The 23,922-nt window shown below is 28.5% G+C and overlaps 4 protein-coding genes across 7 annotated transcripts; all 4 read right to left on the bottom strand.

The window, feature by feature from the left end:
• Positions 1-7,678: 7,678 nt before the first annotated feature.
• LOC115711602 (basic leucine zipper 23) lies at positions 7,679-9,428 on the bottom strand. Of its 3 annotated transcripts, none has more exons than XM_030639969.2 (2): positions 9,235-9,428; positions 7,679-8,690 (listed from the first exon to the last, which is right to left on the bottom strand). In XM_030639969.2, the coding sequence occupies exon 2, from the start codon at positions 8,680-8,682 to the stop codon at positions 7,939-7,941; it is 744 nt and encodes a 247-aa protein (XP_030495829.2). In that variant the 5' UTR covers positions 8,683-8,690; positions 9,235-9,428; the 3' UTR covers positions 7,679-7,938. The 3 variants fall into 3 exon arrangements, with proteins under 3 accessions (XP_030495829.2, XP_060968884.1, XP_060968882.1); XM_061112901.1 differs by having other exon boundaries at positions 7,679-8,698; positions 9,235-9,415; XM_061112899.1 differs by having other exon boundaries at positions 7,679-8,694; positions 9,235-9,415.
• Positions 9,429-10,818: 1,390 nt separating this feature from the next.
• On the bottom strand, positions 10,819-11,523 carry LOC115709469 (uncharacterized mitochondrial protein AtMg00810-like). Its single transcript, XM_030637584.2, has 2 exons — positions 11,188-11,523; positions 10,819-11,040 (listed from the first exon to the last, which is right to left on the bottom strand). The coding sequence occupies exons 1-2, from the start codon at positions 11,521-11,523 to the stop codon at positions 10,819-10,821; spliced, it is 558 nt and encodes a 185-aa protein (XP_030493444.2).
• Positions 11,524-11,948: 425 nt separating this feature from the next.
• LOC115709745 (probable glycerol-3-phosphate dehydrogenase [NAD(+)] 1, cytosolic) lies at positions 11,949-14,876 on the bottom strand. Of its 2 annotated transcripts, none has more exons than XM_030637933.2 (6): positions 14,657-14,876; positions 13,423-14,377; positions 13,086-13,307; positions 12,590-12,837; positions 12,354-12,493; positions 11,949-12,258 (listed from the first exon to the last, which is right to left on the bottom strand). In XM_030637933.2, the coding sequence occupies exons 2-6, from the start codon at positions 14,099-14,101 to the stop codon at positions 12,132-12,134; spliced, it is 1,416 nt and encodes a 471-aa protein (XP_030493793.2). In that variant the 5' UTR covers positions 14,102-14,377; positions 14,657-14,876; the 3' UTR covers positions 11,949-12,131. The 2 variants fall into 2 exon arrangements, with proteins under 2 accessions (XP_030493793.2, XP_030493794.2); XM_030637934.2 differs by having other exon boundaries at positions 13,423-14,213; positions 14,657-14,870.
• A 5,522-nt stretch (positions 14,877-20,398) lies between these two features.
• LOC115711707 (cytokinin dehydrogenase 6) lies at positions 20,399-23,556 on the bottom strand. Its single transcript, XM_030640094.2, has 4 exons — positions 22,625-23,556; positions 21,629-22,023; positions 21,154-21,416; positions 20,399-21,013 (listed from the first exon to the last, which is right to left on the bottom strand). Exons 1-4 carry the CDS (start codon positions 23,283-23,285, stop codon positions 20,671-20,673), a joined length of 1,662 nt encoding a protein of 553 aa, XP_030495954.2. The 5' UTR covers positions 23,286-23,556; the 3' UTR covers positions 20,399-20,670.
• Positions 23,557-23,922: the final 366 nt, after the last annotated feature.

The following is a 23,922-nucleotide window of genomic DNA, read 5'->3' as shown; positions in this document are numbered from 1 at the left end:
AATAAATCAAGAAGATTTTTAACGGCCTAAAAAATTCAAACTGTATAATTTAGTACACGTTAAAGTTCAATTTCAAGGACAAAAATCTTAATTAACTTAAATATTATAATTCAATATTCTTATATAATAAATATAATATTATAATTATATAAGTATTTTATTAATTATTGAGATTTTATGAATATTTTTCGATACTCAAAACATAATTTAAAATATAGTCAATTGCACAAGTGTAAAAAAAATTACACATGTGCGCGTGTAAGTTTAACTAGGTGATTGTTACGTGCCAAGCCACGTAGTGTTAGTTTTATTTAATATTTTAATTTTTTATTTTAATTAATAATTAAAATAGTATAATTATTTGAATGATTTGTTTTATAAAAATAAAATATGTGTTAGTATATTTAGTAAGTAAAACATAATTGTGTTATAATAATGTATGTTATTAATAGTAAAATGTACATTAATCTTCTAATTGAAAAAAGTTTTATTATCTCATTTCATATCTAATAATAGCTATTTTATCTTCTTTCATCTTCTTCTTTTTTTTAAGCCATTTTATCTTTTCTAGGTAACTAAAGTGCCATTTCATATCTAATAATAGCTATTGTTACAGCTCATTTCATCTTCTTTTTATTTTTTTAAGCCATTTTATCTTTTCTAGGTAATTACAAAGGGGCAACCCATATAACATTTATATTATCTTCTCTAGACATTTTATCTATATTTTTTTTTTAAAAAAATAAATAAAAAAAATTATTAATATTCTTTTTTAAGATAGGTTTGTTAGAGAAATATGTGGCTAAGATGATTTTTTTAATTTAAAAAGAAATTATTAATATTTAAAAGATTGTTTGATTTTTTGGGTTTAATTATTGGGTTTATTTATTAACGGGATCAAACCTAATCGTTAAATTTAACAGAATATTCTTTTATTTTTTAAGTATATTCTGTTAAACCAAGAAATGCCGTTAGATAGGCACTTTTAATATATAAAGATATTTGGCATGATAACTTATTTAAAATAATTCAAAAATTAATAAAATATTTACTATAACTATAATATATACAGTTAAATAAAATAATTTGAATTATAGTTTTTTAAAGTACCAAAACAAAAATAAATAGATGCTCCCTGAAAACAATGCATGGTCTCCAAACTGCAAAATTTTCCAACAAATATATATATATATATATCCATATTTATTTGGCTATGTTTATTTATTATTATATACTTTTTTGGTTATAAAATATATAACTCATTATATATGTACTAAAGACTTTTATTTAATTGATGTATTTAGGCTTTTAATAATTATAATTATTAATAATTAATTTTCTATTAATACATTACTCATTAATCTAATAATGTGGGGAGGTGAATGAAATATATTATTGACATGACAAAACCCTAACCCTATTTATATAAAATGTAAGCATCAAAATGAACTTTGGTCATTATGTCTATAGTATATAATTTATAATGATATATATATATTATAGTGTAATAATTGATTGGACTTATAGATACAAATATTTATATATAGTTTAGCTAACTTATTAGGCTTGTAGATAAGTACAACCGCAAATGATGTTTAATAATATTTGATAATTTTTATTATATATGTGCTTATATATACACACACACAAAAGAAACATAAATAAAATATTAATTTTAAAGGCTTCTAGATCTAATTTAATAAAAAAAAATGAGTATTTTTCTATTAAAAAGAATAAACACTCAAATACTCTAGCTAACACTTGTTTGTAATTATAATTTAATAGTTGTTGTTTTTTTCTTCAATTAATTTATCCAATTATAACCATCACATGTAGAAGGTTAATTTTATATTATTGTAAACAAATTTATAAATTAAATAGAGATGGTGATATTTTTTTTAATTAAAATATATAATTAATAATTGAGAAATTCACAAAAAGCAGCATGGATATTCATCATGTCATTATTTTGAATAAATAAATATATATATATATTATATGGTTAGTAATAATTAATGTACATAAAAGCAAGACCATGGTAGGGTCCAATTAGTAGGGTACAAAATTAATTAAACAAATAACTTGCTTCCATGATTGCTCTCTCTCTCTCTCATAATAATTACAGTTTTCATTTTTATATTTTGGAATACATTTCTCAAATTAAAGTAAATTCCTTTTCCAATATTAAAGGATTGTTTTTTTTACTAACCTAAAAAAAAGCATTTACCAACACAAAAGTTTGTACTTTTTGTTTTTGGTTATTCCACATCAATATTAATTTTGCTTGTATATTAACAATTATGAAAAATGAAGTTATTTTTAAAATATTTGTATAATCAATAAAAAAAATATTTTCACAGCATATACATACATTATGAAAAGTTGAAAACTATAGATTTTTTTTTTTTTTTTAAAAAAAAAGAAAAATCAAAATGACTATTTTTTTTTTTAATTTTTTTCCTAGTACATTTTTTTTCATAATTTTAAAATTAAAATTACCATAAAAAAACATAGACCTATATATATATATTTGTGTAACATTATATATATATTCATATGACTTCAGCAACATATTATATGCTAACTAGTTTTGTTTGGGTTTTCCTCATTTGCTTGTTTTGTGCATAGTGTTTATTCTCTCACTTGCTCAAAAGGCCATATTATACATCTTATTAATTATATAATATACTTATAATAATAAAATTAAAGAATTGAAGAAGTGGGTAATAAATATTTGGAAGTAATATATGTCATCACATGAGATCTTGGTCATCCAAAATAGCCTTCACTAGTTATTTATTATTTATTATTTGAAGTTCATGAATTTCATATATTCCTTTTTAAAGAAAAATGAAACGTCATAAACAAAGAAGTGCTCTAATATTTGATTTTCTTTTAGATTAAAATATACCCTCCATAAAATTTTGAAAAGAATAATAATAACAGCAAAAAAGAGTGGATTTTTTTTATATATATAGACACATTAATTCAATAAAGGTGAGAAAATAATAATAATAATAATAATAATAATAATAATAATAATAATAATAATAATAATAATAATAATAATAATAATAATATTGTAATGGAGCACTTTTTATGGCCACCAAAAACATGAAATCGACAAATGTTCTTATGCAAATGCAAATGACCATAATGTGTCACTCTCATGCTAATTAACATTTAATTTCAATTATAGTGTTCTTAATTATAATTAAAATCTAGCTACTTTCCTATAGTTTGACTCTTTTTTACTTGAAAATATATACCTTAGCTCACCATTAACAAATTAAACAAATTGATATATATATAGAAAAACATAAATGGATTTTGTGCTCTTAATTTCTTAATATGTAAAGTTCAAAACTTTATTGAATCATTTGATCAAACCTAATCTAGCTAATAGTCAAGTACAATATATCTTTCTTATATTAAATGTGTACCTATTCAGCAGAATTTATTAGTTTAATGATTTTTTTTAATTAAAATTAACTATTAACAATAAAACAGTTAAACCAATTAATTAATTATTTTTTAAATATTTTAATTTAATTTTAAAATATCAACAAAATTAGATAATTATTTGTTATACAAATTTTAATTTAAATTTGAATTAGACGTTAATTTAATTAATTAATCATACTTTATAATAAATTTATTAGTTATATTGTTTTAGATATATAAACTTATTTACTTATTTTATTGTTTAAAAAAATTAATTAAATATATTTTTAAATAAATAAATTTAAAACTAGATTAAATTTTATATTTTATGTATTTTAAGAAATATAATTAAATTGTATTAGATTTAATTTTATTATTATTATTTAAATTATAATTAAGTAATAACAACTTTATGTTATTAATACTTAATATATATGAACTAATTAATATGTTGAAATAATGTTTCAACTATCTATATATATGTCTTGTTAAAAAAAAACTATCTATATATATGTCTTGATCATAGAAAAGATATATAAATGATATTTCATCAAATATTTTAATTACAAACAATATAAATTTAATTAGATCAATCATCATTTTATTTTATTTTATACTTTTTAAGGAAAATTATCATTTTTTCTTTTTCATTTTGAAATTAATGAGGGTTTTCCTTTTTTCTTTTTCTAATCATAATTGGTGTGAGAAAGGAAAAGAGCTATATAGATAAGTTATTATTAGTTAATAATACTGTCATTATATTTATGTATCTGTCATTGTATTATAGATATATAAAAATGGGACAAGGGTATTTTTTTTTTGAGAGTGCTTTAATGAAGAGGTAATAAATATTTTTACTTGAGTCATAATGAGAGAAGATAAATTTTAAAAGAAATAAATGGAGGGTTTTGGGATTCAAATACAAAAGAAGAAAAAGTCATAAAAGGAAGAAATGAATGTTGCTTTGAAAGTCCCTTTCAAAAATAATAATAATAGACAAATAAATAACAAAGAAAGAAAGGAGTTTAAGTGTTGAGAGAGATACTTAAAATGACCCATATTAGAGATATGATAATAAGCATTGCTATCGAAAAGGCTTAATTTGGGTTAACATAGTTCCATTTTTATTAAATTTACACTAGCATTTAATATTATCACGAGATAATAATAATATTCAAACAATAAAATTAGGGTTTCTCGTTTTTAATTTTATAGCTATAGGAAGTTGTTTTTTTTCTCCGACTATGTCTGTCGCCTTCCCAGGGCATGGGAGCGGCTTGGTCGGAGTTATGTTTTACTATTGCGATTCAATTTTTGCTACTGCGATTAGTCTTGTATCTCTATGATATGGCTTGAGTGTTTTAGTCTTATCTCTGTGACATAGTTTTGCTTTATTTTGTTTAGTTGTTAGTTCTTTTTTGTTTTTTGTTGGCTCGCCATAAATCACTATTAATGATTGTGAATAACAAGTTCTCTACGACAAAAGGGGTTATTAGTAGTGCAACTACTTATCTTGCACAATAGTTGAGTGCTCATGCTAAGAGGTTGAATAGACATGTTCTAACAATTTCTACTGTTGTTTCTTCTGAGCAGTAGATAAAATAGAATATAGGTGTTCTTAAGGTACTTTATGATGCTGCAATCTTTTTCAATGTTTTTTTTATCAAATGATCTAGGAATTAGACGATTGATTATTTGATTTGTTTTTCTAATTCTAATTTTATTTGTGTCTTCAACGGAAGATGTACTTTAATTGAATTGCATACTAATATTTTAACTGATTGTTATTAATAAAATTATCTCATTTATTAAAAAAAAATTAAAATTAGACTAAAAATAGCACTTTAGAAAGTGTTAAAGATATTTTGATAGCAATTCTCTTGAGAATAAGTTGAAAAAGTGAAGAGAATCACAGTAAATCCATGTGGGTGTGTTTTACTATGATATGTCTCAACCTAATTTTATGGGACAAAAGGAGTATCATCAATTATTATTATTATTGCTATTATTATATATGGGTCCATTCCATGCATTTCAATGCAAAATTTCAGTCTTTAAATTTTCAAAAATATTTATATATCTTTAATATATATATATATGTATGTAGTAAACATATAATACACTTGCTTTCATGGATGTGACTAAGCACTGTAGTATTTGTCTGGTGTTTAATATAATTTATTTTGGGTTATATTATTATTTGTTTTCATTTAGGTCTCTAAATTGTTGTCTTTATGTGCAACACAAGAACAAGAAATAATCCCACATTATATTATTGTTATTTTCCTCTTATATACTAAACAACTCAACAACAAGTGAATATATAACTCACATTTCTCTTCTTTTATTACTAGGAATATAATAATATAGGATATGGATTTTGTCCCTTTTTATTATAAGATTGTTTGATGTACTTATTTGATTAAGGTGGGATATACTCTGGCCTCGGTATTATGTAATTTGGTTTTTAACCGTTAGATCAACTCAATCTTAATTCAATAATTTTCAGGATTACGAAATACATACTCTCACGGAACAAAATTCACTCCCTATAATAATATAGCTATTGAGAATATATTACATGTTACCCAAAATTATATGTTGTCTTATTATGTGCAGTAAGATTCTAAGTGGGTTGTGACTAAAGATGAAATATCATTTTCATCTTATTTTCAGTACTGAAAAAAAAATTATATGTTATGATAAAAGTGTCATTCTTTTTGTGATAAAGATGAGTTTCAACCAAAGAGGAAATAATATAAGAGAAAAGAGTTAGTGATTTCTGTAAAAGGCAATCTTTCTAACTATAAAGTTCATAATAGAGATGAGGAGAAGAGAAGAGCTTTAAATATAGTTTCTCTATTTAAGGATACACAAAACTTAAGCTTCTTCTGAATTGGGATTTTCTTCCTTAGTAAATTTAGTTAAAATCTCCTCACAACATTTATAGTGATATTCCCCAAAATGTCAATTATTACTAAGTAGTGAGTGAGTGAGTGACATAGTTATATAAGAGGGAAAGTGATATGAATCATTAATGATATATAATCATTTATGTTTATACCAAATCCACTACCTGAGCTAGTTTTTCTCTTTCTCTTTTTTCCAAACAAAAAATGAGTATCTAGATTGACTAGAAACTGGATTTAGAAGTGTTTGCCTTATCCAATCTCATAAGCCTAATAAACACAAATTTGGGCCCAATATATCTTGGATCTAAGACCATTCATTTGGCCCATTAGATATTGATTTTATATTTGCATCCATGATTCATATAGAATAATGTGAGTTTTAAAATTATTTTGTAGTTATATTTGATTAATGTGCAATAAAAAAGAGTAATTTTTAATTTATCTTAAATAATTTATAACATAAATATTTAAGCTTAACTCTCTTGTAAACAAATATTTAAGTTTGATTTTTGATGGTAAGAATATTTAAATTATATTTTCCAAACTTCTACAAGTACCTCACCGTTAAGTGTAAAGTTAATGACCACGTGACAGTTTTTAATTAGTCCAGATTATTAATTTTTTATTTTTATTTAAAAATTAATTAAAATATACCAATAAAATAACGACATGTAGATAATGACTAGACATCTAACGGCTAGGTGGTACTTATAGAAATTCTAGAAATATAACTTATGTATTATTACTGTCAAAAATAAAATTTAAGTATTTATCTGCAACCAAGAATTAAACTTAAATATTTGCACCACAAATTACTCTATATAATAATTATAATAAAATCTATTACAGGATCAATGTAAACTAGTTGACTTCATTATCATTATCATTATCTTTGAAATCTTCCAACTTTACATTACATAATTGCAACAATAATAATCATGATCATGACCTTAATTTAGTTTGACCAACATGGCCAACATATGCTGCAGAGTAAAATCATGTATCAACTACAGATTAGTCCACTGAACCATTTATGAACCAGTGTCACTCTTCTTTAAATATTGGTCCAATTATGTTGTGTATCCCTAAAAGGGACATACATATATGATAATTACATTATGCAACTATCTAAACAAGTAAGAAAAATAAAAGGTTCTAATTGCCCAACTAATCATAGTGATTCAGATTCCACTCACTAAGATTTACTAAGTTCATGAATGAAGAACAAAGTACTAAACTTTGATTTAACAAGATTGACTGAAACCTTAGGATAAACTATCACAAACTTTGCTAGTTCAATTCTACAATTGGGGTACTAATACTGACAAGCAACTAGATTACAATCAATTCTCACAAAGATCTTTTGGGTAATTTACAGAAGTTATTATACAAAGGAAGAGAACAATAGTATCTATCAAAAAGCAAAGTGTATATGTGTTGTTCTTCTATGTGTAAGTCAAACTATAAGAGGATATATATTGATTATACTATACAATATGGTTGTTGCATATAGTTCATATACTGATATGCAGTGCTATGTTTTAAGATACAAGAAACTTACAAAAGATATCTCTTTTGTTAATCACTCTGGTTGTGTTGCATCCATGGCTTGTGTATCAGCACTAGAAATTGAAATCTCATTTATATTGGCTTGACAATTCTCTTTCCATGGTGCAACCATTTGACAATTATTCACAATAGCATTATTAACCTGAGAGGAAGATCCAACATGTGAATGAAAACATGGCGAATCGGTCTCACATTGTAGGCCGAGTACTCCATTAGAAGGCTGCAGCTCACCACAATCACCTTCCTTAAAGAAACTAGTGGTGTTACATAACTTTTGAAAGGGGAAAGAACCCAATTCGCTATCGATCTTTCCTCTAAGATCAATCAAAATACTTCTCAACCGCATGACTTCGGCTTCAAGAACAGTTTGCCTCTGCAATTTCTTAACTAATTGTTGGTTTACCATTCGCAATTTCTTAACTTCCTCCTCTAAATAAGCAGCATGAGCCTTCTTTTTCTCCCTATACTTTCGAACAGCTTCTCGGTTGCCTGAAGACTTTCTTGATTTCTTGGTTGTGGGATCATCATCTTCTTCAGATGCAAGTACTTGAGTGTGAGTATGGTAACAAGTATGTGTGTGAGCTGAGTCAGGACCAGGTGGATTACAAGTGTGAGTGTGAGTACATGTCCTGGCATTCTTCCACAAATCATCAATGAATGAATCTACAGACATTGGATTATCATGAAAATTGGAAGAAGAATTCTCATTTGCCAAAACAGGTTGTTCATCATCATCATCATCCACCTTTGCTTTCATCTCTCTCTCTCTCTCTCTTTAAATTGATCAGACAACACAAAATCAGTACCCAAATTTAGTCAAAACTATAATATTTACTCATATTGAAATATAGATAACCAACCACACAGACAAAAGGGGTTCTTTGCATAAAAAAGAACAAGCTTTTCCATTCAGACATTTCATCTCATCGAATAGATTCAAAGCAACTTTGACCATGTGAAAAGAAAAGGCATTAAATTGTCCAATCAAAAGCTATTTATACAAAAACCCACTTGAGTTTCTGGACCAGTAAGCCATTAAAAGACATAACAACACCTAACCTTGATTCTGAATCTCAAAAATTATGAAAAATGAAAACCAGAGGTTCTTCAAGCAATTAATCCAATAAAAACCCAATTAAGGAAATTATATTTATACACAAATATAATAAGTGCCCACTACAAGATTATGGTATTGAAATCTAATTTGAGTGAGATGCTGCGGAAAATTTAAGCAAAGATGTAAACTTTTGTGGAGAATAATATTATTAAGCACTATGTATCATTGTTGTTTGACTTATATTATTATTACCTGATGAGTTTTCTCTTTTGTAGATTCTGTGACCACAAAGGATATTGAAGTTTGAAGTTGTGTGATTATGCCACTTTGAAGGCCATTGAAGAAGCAAGAAGCATCTCTGATTCTCTTATCAGTTTTCCTTTTTATCTGTACTGTTCACAACTTTGGGTTTGAAGAACTTGTCAACACCAGTACAGTACGGCCATTAATAACCGTTTTAGTTTTTCTTCTTTTGCTTAGGAAAACGACATCAGATCAAGAAAACGACTACAGCTCGAGAAAACGACATTATTTCCGTAAAACGACAATATTTTCGTAAAACGACGTCAGGTCAAGAAAACGACAATGTTTTGCTGAAACGACATGAAAACGACAACATCTCATGCAAACCACATTATTTCGGTAAGACAATAATATTTTCATAAAGCGATATCAGATCAAGAAAACGACAATGTTTTACAGAAACAACATGAAAACGACAACAGCTTATAAAAACGACATTATTTCAGTAAAACGACAATATTTTCATAAAACAACATCGGATTAAGAAAACGACAATGTTTTGATGAAACGACAACAGCTCATGAAAACGACATTATTTCAGTAAAACGACAATATTTTCATAAAGTGACATCGAATTAAGAAAACGACAACAGCTCATGCAAATGACATTATTTCGGTAAAATAATAATTTTTTCATAAAACGACATCAGATAAAAAAAACGACAATATTTTTCTGAAACGACATTAGCTCATAAAAACGACATCATTTCACTGAACGACAATATTTTGACGAGATGACATGAAAAAGACACTATTTGGTGAAGACAACCGATCGTGAAAACAACAATATTTTGTTCAAACAACATGAAAACGATAATTTTTTGTTCGAACGACATGAATACGACAATAACTCATAGAAACAACAATATTTTCTTGAGACAACAATAAAACGACAATTGATCAAGAAAATGACAATATTTTGCTGAAATGCCATGAAAATGACATTATTTACTATAAAAAATAATAATATTTTGCTGAAACGCCATGAAAATTGACATCTAAAAGTAAAAAATAACAATATTTTTCTAAAACGACAAACAACCATGAAAACAACATTTGAAAGTAAACATGACTATATTAGTCCAATAATTATAATTCAATTCAAGTTTAATGAAATCATCCACTTTGTCACCTTTGGGAGCTGTAAGGATTCAATCTAGAGAGAGAGAGAGAGCCTAGTATATTGCAATGAGAGAGTTGTTACAGAACATTATATACAATGAGCTAATCAAGCTCTAACTAACTTTACAAATGGTAAAGTAGTTGAGTTAGTTACAAACTGAAAACTAACTAATGAACATTAGACTCATCCTTGACAATCCCTTCAAACTGAGTGTGGATTTAAAAACAACACACAACTTGGTACGAACTTCAACAAATCTCAAGTTGGAGATGGATTTTGTAAGACAATCAGCAATCTGAGCATGAACAGGGACATCTTGACTTGTATCAGATTTTACAGCACTTTGTCTCGAACAAAATATAGGTCAATTTCGATGTGTTTAGTGCGAGCATGGAGGGTGGGATTGACAGCTAGAAGTACTGTACTTTGGTTGTCACACCGTATAGAGGGTACTGATGTGGATGAGAATGAAGCCATGTTACTTCAGTAACAACACGGACCAAGCTTCGAAACTCTGCTTCAGTGTATGATTTGTTGATTGTAGCTTGTTTTTTAGACTTCCAAGTCACTAGATTGCCACCAAAATAGATGCAATACCTTGTCGTGGAGCTCCTATTATTAGGATCGGAGGCCTAGTCAACATCACAAAACACATCAAGGGAGAAATGAGTGGCTGGTTTTAGCATGAGGCCATAGTCTAATGTCCTTGCAATATATCTTAGTATCCTTTTGACTGTTGTCCAATGTAAAAATGGTAAATGTTGCATGTATTGACACACTTTGTTGACACAGAATGTAAGTTCAGGTTGTGTCACAGTGGCATATTGTAAAGCTCCAACAATAGACCTATAAAGAGTGACACCCTTGACAGGGTCACTGCCATAGATGGAAAGCTTCAAACTACTGTTCATTAGTGTGTTCTGAGTATTAACATTTTGCATGTCTTCTTTGCAAAGCAGTTCTTGAAGATACTTAGTTTGAGAAAGAAATATTCCTTCAAACGCGTGTGTGACTTGAATCCTTAAAAAGTAGTCAACAAGACCAAGATCTTTTAACGAAAATGTTGTACTCAACTCTGTAATAATCTGATTTACAAGAGTATCATTACTGCCCATTACCAAGAAGTCATCTACATAAACTAGAATGTAGATGCAACTGTTAAGTGACTCTTATGAACATGGATTGATCAGCCTTGGAGTACTGAAAGCCATGCTGTAGCAACACATTAGATAGCTTCCCAGATCAAGTTCTCGGTGCTTATTTTAGACCATATATAATTTTTGTAAATATTCAATAGCGTAAATTCGAAGAAGCAACCAGAATCCACATGGAAATACTCTTAACGCAACTAGAAACTTTGTTGGAAAATCTAGAAAAAGCGAGAAATCATTCCAAAAGTACTAAAATACCCCTCATCTAAACTATAAATAGACTCGAAAACATTTCAAAATAGAGCAATTCAATCCCAAAAAAGATTAATTGGAAAAGTGTTATCAAACACACCCATAAATAATCTAAATTTAAATTTTTAAAACATGGATTGAATGAATAATTTTTAGTTTATGTAATCCAATCAAACCAATGAGGATATCATTCATAATACTCTTCACAAACTAGCTAAGCTAGAAGTAACACCTACATAATTATATCAAAATCTTGAATCTAATGAACAAAAATATATAACTGTTCTGTGATTTTGAGGTGAAACTGATAATATAACATATCAAGGTTGGTGACCAAGAAGTGATGGCCTGTAGAACACATGAGTTTGAGCAATCTGGATACGATCTCTCGGGTCGTTCATCGTTTCGTCTCTTAGTGTTTGAAGAATAGCTTGTGATGAATACTCCCTAAATACGAAAGAACCAAAGTATAAGAGTTTCACCCTTGAAAAAGAAACAAAATGCATCAACCATACCTAGCTAAGTTAGTAGTAAATAAGTACCTTTTGATAAGGATTTTATAGAGCATTTTCAGTATAGGACAGAGCTCAACCGGAGCAACATGCTTGTTTTCTTCGGGGTGTAACACACTCAACGATGAATGGCTTAACAACTCGAAAAATGCTTTCACAGCAGAGACACCCTGCAAGCAATTTGAGTTTGACAGGCTCAGTTTAGTTATAACAATTCGAATATCATTCCATAAAAATCAGTTTGGTTTGAAGATTCTGTTATGTACCTGAATCATACCCTTTCCCTTGATGCTATCACCCATTTCGAGGCTCAACTCTTTTTTGGCTAACTTTTGTCCGTACCATGCATTACGACCTTTCAACAATGTCACATAAGTATCGGCAAGCAAAGGCCCTGCAAGTTTCTCTGGCTCTTCTGCCAAAAGATGAGTTATGAATATCATTTCGGATGTGCAATGTGCAAAATACACCGATTTGCTCGTTGCACTTTCTTTTGTTAAAGCAGCTACCATTCCTACACAAAAACAAAAAGATAAATTGGAAAAGATAACTGAAATCGGGTAGATTGCTATCATGGGACATAACTCAAAGAACAGATCAAGTTGATCAATTTACCAATCAGATTATAAACATGTAAAAATTAGACAAACAAAACCCAACTCTGAAAAGTTTCAATTAATTTGAAAAGATATAAAAACTGAGAAGCACACAAGAATTCGATGCTCTTACTGAAAAATGAAAGCTTTTTAAACGAAAGCTTACCAGCTCCGATTGCATAGACATTTTTCAAACCGCCCATCACTTCATGAGTAACTAGATCACCATTGTCCCACACTATAAAATGGGGTTGTCTCAAAAATGTAGCCAATGGTTTTCTCCATTTTTCGCCTCCACATATTCGAGCATTAGCATACTCCTTGTTGTATATTTCTGAGGCAATATTAGGACCTCCAAGATAGAGAATGTTCTCAATTGGAACTCCAGCTTCAAAACACAACATCATAAGAACTTTAAAGAAATCGAAAATATAAACAAAAACAACTGTTTAGACATATAACTAAGTTATAATCAATTCAAACAAATGTGGATGTGTTCTTACTAGCTCGATTGATCATTTGTGTAGGAGTAATAATCCGTGGCTCAATCTCAAGTTCAGCCTCTACACCTTTAGACAGAGAAATAATAACCGGCATTGCTATTCTCTCTTTCCAATACTTGCTAATCTCTTCAAACACTTCACGAGTTTCTGTCGAGGGCAATCCATTTACCAAAATATCAGCATCCCACACAGCTTCCTGCAAGTTAGTAACAACCTTCAAGGGGCAAAGAGGAGTATCAATCATATTTACACAAAAACCGTCTTTCAATATCTCATCAGCATAGAGCGTTCGATCACCTAATCTTGCCTCGACATACTTCAAATAAGCACAGCGTCTGATTAGTCTCCTCAACACATCTTCTCTCGAGTTGATTATTTCGAATAAATGTTCAGCTGTGGCTTTATCGATTGCTCTTCCCGGTCTTCTCCAAATTCTTATCAAAACCTTGTCTCTTAAGTGACCATAACAATCCTGCAACATGGCAATAAACACACTGCCCCAAGCACCAGCACCAACACCAACTATCTTCAAAGGATCACCTTCAGCTTTCCCCAAAAGCCGACGAATCTCATCGATCTTGTCTTCAATTAAACCATTCGAATTATGTACCAATCCATTTGAGTACTCATTATGAATCACACCATCACCATCACCATCACCATCACCATCCCCAACCATATCTTATTCAATTCCTCTTTTTTCACTAAAAAAGAGAAAAGGTAGAATCTTTTTCAATGGTATTTCCTCCTCAAAGCCCCTGATCTAAGCAGCCCACTTCTAACTTTTTCACCTAATATAAGAAATTAACTTTAAAACATCAAAAAGAGCTAGAATTAATGTTGGATTTTCTACAAAAATCAAATATCCTCAACTCCAACTAGACTCTTCAAAGATCAACACTATTTTCAATGGTCAAAGCCCCTGATCTATGCAGCCCACTTCAAACTTTTTCACCTAAAATAAAAAAATCAACCTAAAAAACATCAAAAAGAGCTAGAATTGAAGTTGGGTTTTCCACAAAAAAATCAAAACCCAACCACCATTTGACAAAAACTTAAACTTCTATAACACCATTTACATAAAATTTAACAACATGGGTATTATAGTTTCTCATTCAATCACCATTTCCAAATATAGAATTCTATGAAAAATCATTAAAGTTCAAATCTTTAAGTTGGGTAATCTACTTCCCCACCTAATCAAATCGAAATATAATTAGATTGTCTATCTTACCTTTGATGGGCGGATACTTCAATGTAGTGACATGGGTTCCAAGCTTTGATCTTTTGGGTCATTAAAGAATTGGTTTTTTGGCGTGTGTAAATGAGCTTCTTCGTTATGGTCGGTGGGAGCAGCCGGCAGGGCCTCTGTCTGGCATTGCTGATGTCACCTTTTACCAATTCTTACTTGACACTTCAAAAGTTTCCAATTTTAACTCATAAAACCCAAATTTCCTGATTTGATTCGTATAAATTTTAGTTAATGTCGTTTTTCGTTTTCATTGTCGTTTTTTATGAAGTTTGTCGTTTATCTTATTTTCCTTTTTTAGTTGGTATGAAATGACTTTTCAAGTCATTTTATTTAGGAAAATTCTTTAGTTTACATGAATTACTATTCCTATGGAATGAGTTTTTCAATGACAATAAACAAACCAATCACTTGAATGATCTTTCTTTAGGAATAGCAATTCCATTTCTACACTCATTCATGTAAACCAAACACTACCAAGTTTCTTGTTGTGTTTTTTGAATTGTGTCGTTTTGCGTGTTTTATGTCGTATTCTTGATTGTGTCGTTTGCTGGTTTGTCTTTTTGCGTATTTTGTTAGAATTGTAAAATGCATGGGTTCTATCTCAAAACTAATTAATGATGAGAGGAGTATCTTATGTATTTTGTATATTGTTATCTTTCTACACATTAGCAGTATAAAATTCTCTAACATTCTCCCTTAAGATGGTAGTTGTTTTTTGCTCACCATCTTAAGCAGCTCTTTTATGGTTCATTATCCCTTGAATCACAAGTGACTCTTTTTAACTTTGACTCTACTTTTTGGATTGTCTTTTTGAATTTTTTTTATGGTTTTACTTTTATTTCGATCGACTTTTTTATTTTTTTGGATTAGATTGTCATTAGAGGTTTTTTGTTTTTGCTCTAATACCATGTTCGAATTATAAGATCCATGAGGATGATGCGGTTCCATCTTACAATCAATTGATGATGAGAGGAGTAGCTCATGGATCTTATATATTTTATTATCTTTCCACACATTAGCAATGTGAGACTCTCTAATATTCCCTTAAGATGTTAGTTATTTTTTACTCACCATCTTGGACAGTTCGATCACAAGCGACTCTTTTATGGCTCACTATCTCCCGAATCACAAGTGGCTCTTTTTTGACTTTGATTCTACTTTTTAGATCGATTTTTTAGATTTATTTTGTGGCTCTTTTTTTGGTTCCACTTTTGTTTCAATCGACTTTTTTTATTTTTTTTTAGATCGGATAGTCGTTAGAAGTTTTTTATTTTTGCTTAAATATCATGTTAAAATTGTAAGATATAAATGGTTCCATCTTAAAATCAATTAGTAATGAGAGGAGTAGCTCATGGATCTTATATATATTCTATTATTATTTGTTGATTTGCCATTTTTTTTTTGTATTTTATGTCGTATTCATGATCGTGTTGATTGATGGACTATCGTTTTATTTATTTTATGTTATATTCCCGATTGTGTCATTTGTTGGATTGTCGTTCATAGAATTATGTTATTTTTTGTTTTGTGTCTTCTTATTTTATATGATTGTGTTGTTTATTAACTTTTTGTCGTTTATTGATTTTTACTTATTTATTTTAGGGGAATTATCCTATATACTGTTTTTTTAACTTTTTTTTTTTTTACGGTTTTAGTTTCTAAAGTGGTTGCAGCACTAGTTGCTATAGGGGTTTCTATACGATTTTTTGTTGCGATTTAGGTTGCAGCGCTAGTTGCAATAGAGGTTTTTATGTAGAATTCCGTAAAAATGCAAAAAAAAAATAAATAAATAAAATTAAAGTGTAAAAATAAAAAAAACCCTTTATTTTACTTATTTTAATTTATTTTTTGTGTTAAATTTAAATAATTTTTTTTAATAATTTAAAAAATAATGCATATTAATATTATTTTCAAGTATTCATATATATATATATTTAATTTCTTTTAAAAGAAATTTATATAAAATATACTTTAATTTATTCATATTAATATTTTTTTATTAATAAAAAAAAGGCATAAACACTCCAAGACCCATATAATGCGTAGAGAGGACACAAGTCTCCTATTTTTTTTTTTTTTTTTTTTTTTTTTATATATTTTAGCTCTTATTTTATAGATTCTTATATGTAAGTCCTCACTAATATTATGTATTTTACATTTTTGTAAAAGTTATTTATATTTTTATTATATATTTATAACTATGTAGTATTATAATTTTTTTAATTGTATATATTAATTTTATTAATTATTTATATTTTGCATCTACGATGACAAAAAATTTTGGGTTCACTGAACATAAATAAAAAATAAATAAAATTTACTTAGGTAATTTATAAAAAATATATATGCTTTAAAAAATAAATTCTTATTTTGGCATATTTGAAAAAATACCTGTTTATTTTTTAAAAAATTGACAATATATATTAATATAAAAATCTTTAAAATCAATACTAAAAAATAAAAACTAAAAAGATCAACAAAAATACTATTATTTAAGAGTGGGGAGGGATGGGAACTTAATGTTGTCAAGATCAAGAAAATAAAAATTTGGGGATCTATTTGTCAAAAAATTAAGATTGGGGACTAACTTGTTAAAATTTATATATTTTGGAGATTAATTTGTCAAAAAATAAAATTTAGGCACCAACTTACCAAAATCTATATAATTTAAGAACCCACAGTACAAATAAGTCTATATAGAGTTCCACATTGGTTAGAGATTAATATTTCATCTCATTAACTTCTATATAATAATTCATGCCAATAATTATCTAATTGGGATAATAACTTTATTAATAATTATACAATTTTGCTAAACTAAATTTGCAATTCACACATTATTATTTTTATTGTGATTAAAACTTTTACCAACAGATTTTTTAGTCATAATCTCGTCACGATAAAGATTAGGACAAAAATTTTTGGTCACATTTTTTACCTTTAGTAATTAAAAATCAAGTTTTTTGTAATGAATATAGGTGGTATTTGGTTTAAGGGAATGTAATTGTAATAGTAATAGGAATAGTAATGGTAATAGTAATAGGAATACTCTTACTATGTTTAGCTTATTTTATAATGAACATTGTAATCAAAATTGAATTGACAAAAATACCCTTGCCTTATTTATTATTTATAAAGAAAGAGAAAAAGTAAAATTGTCTTTTTATTATTTAGTAGTGATTGTAATCCTTATTCATGTGGTGTAGGAGTGTAATCCTTATTCTATTACAAAGGTTAAAAACACAAACCAAACATTGTAATGGTAACTTTTATTCCATTACAATCTTCATTCTACTAAACCAAACATGCTCATAGTTATTAACTTCAAATTTGGGTAGTATTATAATCTTCTCCTTTACAATAACATATTTCTAAATTTTCTCAATAAAAATTAGTGTTAAAGAGATGTTGCAAGAAGGAAAATTTGTATGAATGTTTTACACTTTTGATTTAAATGAATAACTTAATCCGATAAATGTATGAGAATCTAAGAACAGTTGCAACCAGTCAGTCCCACAAGGAATATATCTTTCTGTATGCCGACATTGTGACAATGGAGATTCCCTCCCATCTTCTGTGAAAAATTAGCTCCTTTTCATTATTATGACATATGGGACATGGAACTATTTCTGTTCATTGATCATAGCTCTGTAAAAGTGAGAGCTTTTTATAATATTTTCCAACTACTTTTTGGCATTTTCAATGGAGATCCAAACAACAACAAGAAAGATTAGATTTTTAACTTTGTGGTATGTGTTTTGTTGAGTTTATGGTGTTCGATTTTTCATTCATGTTGGTTATCTTAATTCTTGCATGTTCTTAGTTGACATTTAAGATAAATATTTATCATAGGATGAATGGCTCAAAGAAAAGGTTGAGATTGATGTGGTTTATAATGTCAATTTCTAGTGATCATATTCTCTCAAACAATGGTTCATATCATTTCACCACTGTCTCTCTGAAAAGTTGCTTTGATTCAAATCATTACAAAATTTGATATACCAGAATATATTATGAGATGCTTTAAAGAATCTATTGAACAGAAGAAAGGCTTTCCTTTTTGGGTTAGTTGTTTTATATATCAATTTTTATTGGATGTTCAAAAGTTGGATCAAAATAGGAAAATATTCCTTAAGATTATAAAAAAGTTGTTATAGTTGACAAAGGCTGAGGTAACAAATATCAACCACAGAATACAAAAGTGCCATAATAAAATTTGATTGGATTCATGTTTGGTTATATCTAACAAGAAAGATCATGATATGTACATAGAAAAAGTGAGTTAAGTTGTTTGTTGTGTTCCCTTTTGGTTAACCAAAATGAATTATGCTAATTAGAACTTGCTTAGACTAATCCATAATAATTCGGTTTGATATATCTGCTGCTAAGTTTCCATTAGAAGAGTTCAAAGAAGAACATTAAAGGAATATTTGACACAACTAAATGAAATGTGCTCATTAAACTTGCTTAAACTAATCGAAATTCGGTTTGATATACTTCTGATTTAGTTATTTTCTAAGTTACCATTAGAAAGAGTTCAATGAAGAAGATTGAAGTTTTTATGTCCATAATCTGTTTTTCTATTTCTCTTTAGGAAAATTTGGCATAACTAAATGAATTATGCTAACTAAACTTGCTTAGACTAATCGAAATTCGGTTTGATACTCTTCTGATTTAGTTATTTTCTTAGTTTTTAATCCTTAATCTGTTTTTCTATTTCTCTTTTGGAAAATTTGACATAACTAAATGAATTCCGCTAACAAACTTGCTTAGACTAATCGAAAAATTCGGTTAATTAATCTGTTTTTCCTTTTCTTTTTTAGGAAAATTTGTCATAGCTTTCAAATTGGGCAAAAAAGAAAATGAAGACTAAATTCAGACAATGCAATGATGCAAATTATTTATGCATAGTCATTTTTCTCATGATAACAATGGAAGAAAGTAACATGGAGGTGTCTATTAGTTTGAGCCCCTCCATATAAATATAAACATATAATTAATTCATTTCATTTTCAATTGTCAGATATTTTGAAGTTACTTTTTCCAACAGTATCAAATCTTTGATACACTGCATTAATTTTTACAAAAGGAAATTGGGAATTGTCCAAGTTTCATATCTGGCAAAAGGGTAATAACTAATAAGTAAGGGGAAATTAATAGTAAAGTTATAATTTTTGTCTATGTGGTCCATACATACATATACAAACAATTTTTCTCTGAGAAAACTTTGTTACTAAAACTAAAGATTCAACCTTTCTGCTCAACTTTTTTAAGTGTTATTATTAAACAACTCAAAACTTGTTATGATTTGTTATGTCTAAGTTGTATTGTCTAATTTTCCGAATTGTTTTCTCATTTTTATTGGTTGATATACTTAAAAGAAACAACCAAAATTGATCTGCCCTTTGATTAGAAAATAAGCTTTCAGATGAAATCAATCCCTCCATTCTTTTGCATTTCTTCATTGAATTCTTAGTATAATTCAATCACTATTTTGAAAAAGAAAAAAAAATGAATCTCATGTGATTCTCTATGTATAAGTCATATTTTCTCTCTTTCTTATTAGTTGCTTTACTTAAAAAGTGACTAATAAATTAGTTTGCATGCCCTTTGGCTAGACGATAAATTTTCGGGTGGGACCCGATCGCTCCATTCTTTACTATTTCTTCATTGAATCCAATCACTATTTCAAAGAAAGAAACAAAAAAGATTGAAGCTTGAACATGGAGAAGAAGAAGAATAGTATGCATTTATAAAGTATAGAGATTGAGTAGTACACATTACATTAATATTTGTTATTAAACTTTACAAAATTGACATATATATAGATATATTTATATTTATATATGGTATTTATTTACATGGTCTATAGGAAGGACGGCTGTTCTCCAAGTCCCTTTTCCAACTATGATTAATACTTAAACCCTTTACAAAAATCTCAACTAACTAATTAATACTAATCAATAATTACTTACTGTTGTATAAAAGCATGGTTGTCATGAGAATTGTATTAAAGATTTGCCTTTTTGAAATATTCTTTGGCCAGGAGCAAATATGGCTAAAGGGTCATAAGTTGATTTTCTTTGTGTAAATTTATGCCATTTTTGTGGACCAAAGTGGGCTCTCCATTGTTGTTGAGTGGTATAATGTGGTAGGTATTGCTTTACTCCAAGATTGGATTTTTCACAAAACTCTAGAATTCTCTTGTTCTGTTTTAGAATATGTTCTAATCCATCTCTTCCTCTTGATGAGGGTACAGCTGAGCTAAGGAATGCCACCAAGTAGAAGATTTCTTCTTCTTCTTCTTCTGGGATAACTACTGATGTTCTGTTGTCCCACCTGTAAAATAAATATCAATCAATCAAATTTGGACAACATAAGGCAAATGGGATTTTGTCCCCTTTTTTCAAAAAAATAAAAACACAAAAAAAAAATGTACTTCAATAAAAATGTAGATATGTAATATAAAAGGTAATTACTTTGATTTGTTGACTGGGTAGATGAGAACTGGACCATTGCTTGTATGAGTTAAGATATTGCCAAATACTTGATGAGCAAAAGTTTGAATTTTGGTTTTTGGTATAAGAAGATTAAGCCATGGATGTGGTACTTCCCATAATCCCTTTGACCTTAATTTGACTTCAGATACATGAACTCTGTCTAGAAAATCAACATAACTAACATCTGATATGAACAGTGTTGACTTTATATACTTTAATTTACTCAACATTTTCTCCACTTCCTGCATTTATACAACAACAACAACATTAGAGAATTTTCATTTTGGAAAATTTTAGAAAAAAATTCAAAAATATAGGAAAAAAGGTATAAGGTAACTGGTTACCTTCTTGTGGTAACTAGTTACCGTTTTCCTATATTTTTCAATTTTTTTCCATAAAATTAAGTATTGAAAACCTATAAAATTCATAATTTAATTAAGTTTACTATGCTTACCTGATTTACCATATCTATATTGTCCTTGTTGAAATACTTAACCAATTCTAAACAAAAAAGAGTTTTTCCATCTGAATTGAATTGGCTAGCTTGAGAAGGATCATGTGGATTAAAAGATGATCTCCAATTGTTTAAGAGACCAGTTCTGTTAATGATAACAAACCCTTCAATATAATCAAAACTGTTGTTCTGATCTTGTGTGATCAAACTCTCTTGTTCTCTTGTAAAGGTTTCGAAATCCGAATAGAGAACTCTAATCCATTTCACCATTGAAGGAGCTGGTTCTAGTGATATTCTTGCTCTTGTTATGATACCAAATTGACCAAGTCCACCAAGAACACTATGAAACAAGTCACTATTCTCTTCTTTTGAACAATTCACCACTTCTCCTTTACCTGCAGATATATTTTTGTAAGTAAAAATCCAATCTTTAGACAAAGAAATATAATAAAAAAGAAAACTTTGAGAACAAAAGGTAAGGAAGGTCATTAAGTCTAGACAATTTGTTTTGGTTGTTTTGTCTTTCCAAGTTTGACTCTTGACCCTTGCAATAGTCACCTCAATATTGGTTTTTTTCTCTCTTGTTTGGTTGTCAACTCTACTTTACTATATAAAATAAACACCAACAAATAATACCTCTCAACTTTTCAGACCGTTAAAAATTGCTGAATTCAATAACTTTTAATTCTGTTTAATTTTACTAATGAACGTCTAACATGGTGATTGTTTATGTATCAAATTATATTCCTGAACTTTGATACCAAATAGTATCCCCGAACTAACGGGCATCTGACATAAATGGAAGTTCAGGGTTACGATTTAATACATAGAGAATCGCCACGTTAAGCATACATTCAAACAGAAATCCTTGAACCCAACAATGTTCGAAAGATACAATTTGGTACATGTGAAAGTTCAATGAGAAAAAAACAATCCTAATTAGCCATATATAAATATAAATACATTATAGTTTTTTAGATATGTATATTAACTTACCTGTAATAACTTGTAGCTGTAGGACATTGCTGATCTGGGGACCATGTCTAAATGCTTGTCCACTAATTCCAGCATTGGAGAGAGTTCCACCAACAGTGAGATGAAGATAATCAGTCCATGATTTTGGTGTTAAACCAAATTTCAAAGTCTCATGCAATATGTTAATCCAAAGCTCACCACCATAAACATCAACATAAGAGAATTCTCCATCACTATGAATATACATAACAGAGTTTTTGTTTTCACTAAGTGACTCCATATTTATGACAACACCTTTATGAGCTTGTGATTGTCCTTGGAGTGAGTGACCATGTCCTCTGGCTGCAACACTTAGCTCTGTTGTCATCCCCATTTCCCAAACATGTTTCACAAGAGTGGCTATATCCGATACCGATTTCGGGTAAAGAACAGCTGAGGGAAGGTACTGAAATCTGTTGCCAAAATCCTTGGATGCATGATCAACATCATCAAAACTCAAATGCCCATCAAACTCAAGTGTCTTCAAATGATCATGATCATGATTATTATGATTATGAAGAAGAAGAGGAAGAGTGTTTGAGAAACAAAGGTTTATCTTAATAGTACTTATTAAGCAAGTGAAGAGTAAGATAATAAAGCCTCTAATGATGATAAAGATGTTAGCTTTAGATTGCCAATTCATTCTTTTTCTCTTTTATGTATATATATTAAAAAGAGATTTATGGGGAAAATGGAGAAAAGGGTAGAAGTAGTTTTTGAAAGATTGGATGAGAAAATTATTGTTTTGAGAAGAGAATTTAAAGGGGTTTTAAGCTAGTGAAGAAAAGATTTGATTTTTATTATTTATTTATTTATTTATTTTTATTATTGGGTGACTTAGTCAAACTAACTCATATGACTTGATCTAAGTAGTCATTAGAATCCGTATGAAGACTGCCTACTTTGGTGGAAGAGTTTTAGGATTTTCTTTTGTTAGTTTTCCTTTCTTTCTTTTAAAGGAGGCTTTTTTAGTTTAGATGAAGCCATCACAACATATCACCAAGTTGAATACAAATAAAAATAAATAAATAAAAGAAGATTGTGAAAATCTTTCTTTGCACTTTTTCTAACAGTTACAACCACAACAACAAAACCCCACCTTTTATTTTTTTAATTCATCAAAGACAAAATATGTTATGAAGAAAAAGAAAACAAAAATAAAAAAAAAATGTTCAAAGGATACTTTCCCATTTTTAGCTAAACAAAAGAAAAAAAGCTTAGTCCTTTTGGCCATAATGGTGTATTTGTATTAGTATTTTTCCCTTGTGGCATGATGATGA

Source organism: Cannabis sativa, chromosome 3 (assembly GCF_029168945.1).
Source record: "Cannabis sativa cultivar Pink pepper isolate KNU-18-1 chromosome 3, ASM2916894v1, whole genome shotgun sequence".
Taxonomy (NCBI): domain Eukaryota; kingdom Viridiplantae; phylum Streptophyta; class Magnoliopsida; order Rosales; family Cannabaceae; genus Cannabis; species Cannabis sativa.
Note: the sequence above shows the minus strand (reverse complement) of the source record. Positions and strands in the feature narration are given on the sequence as shown.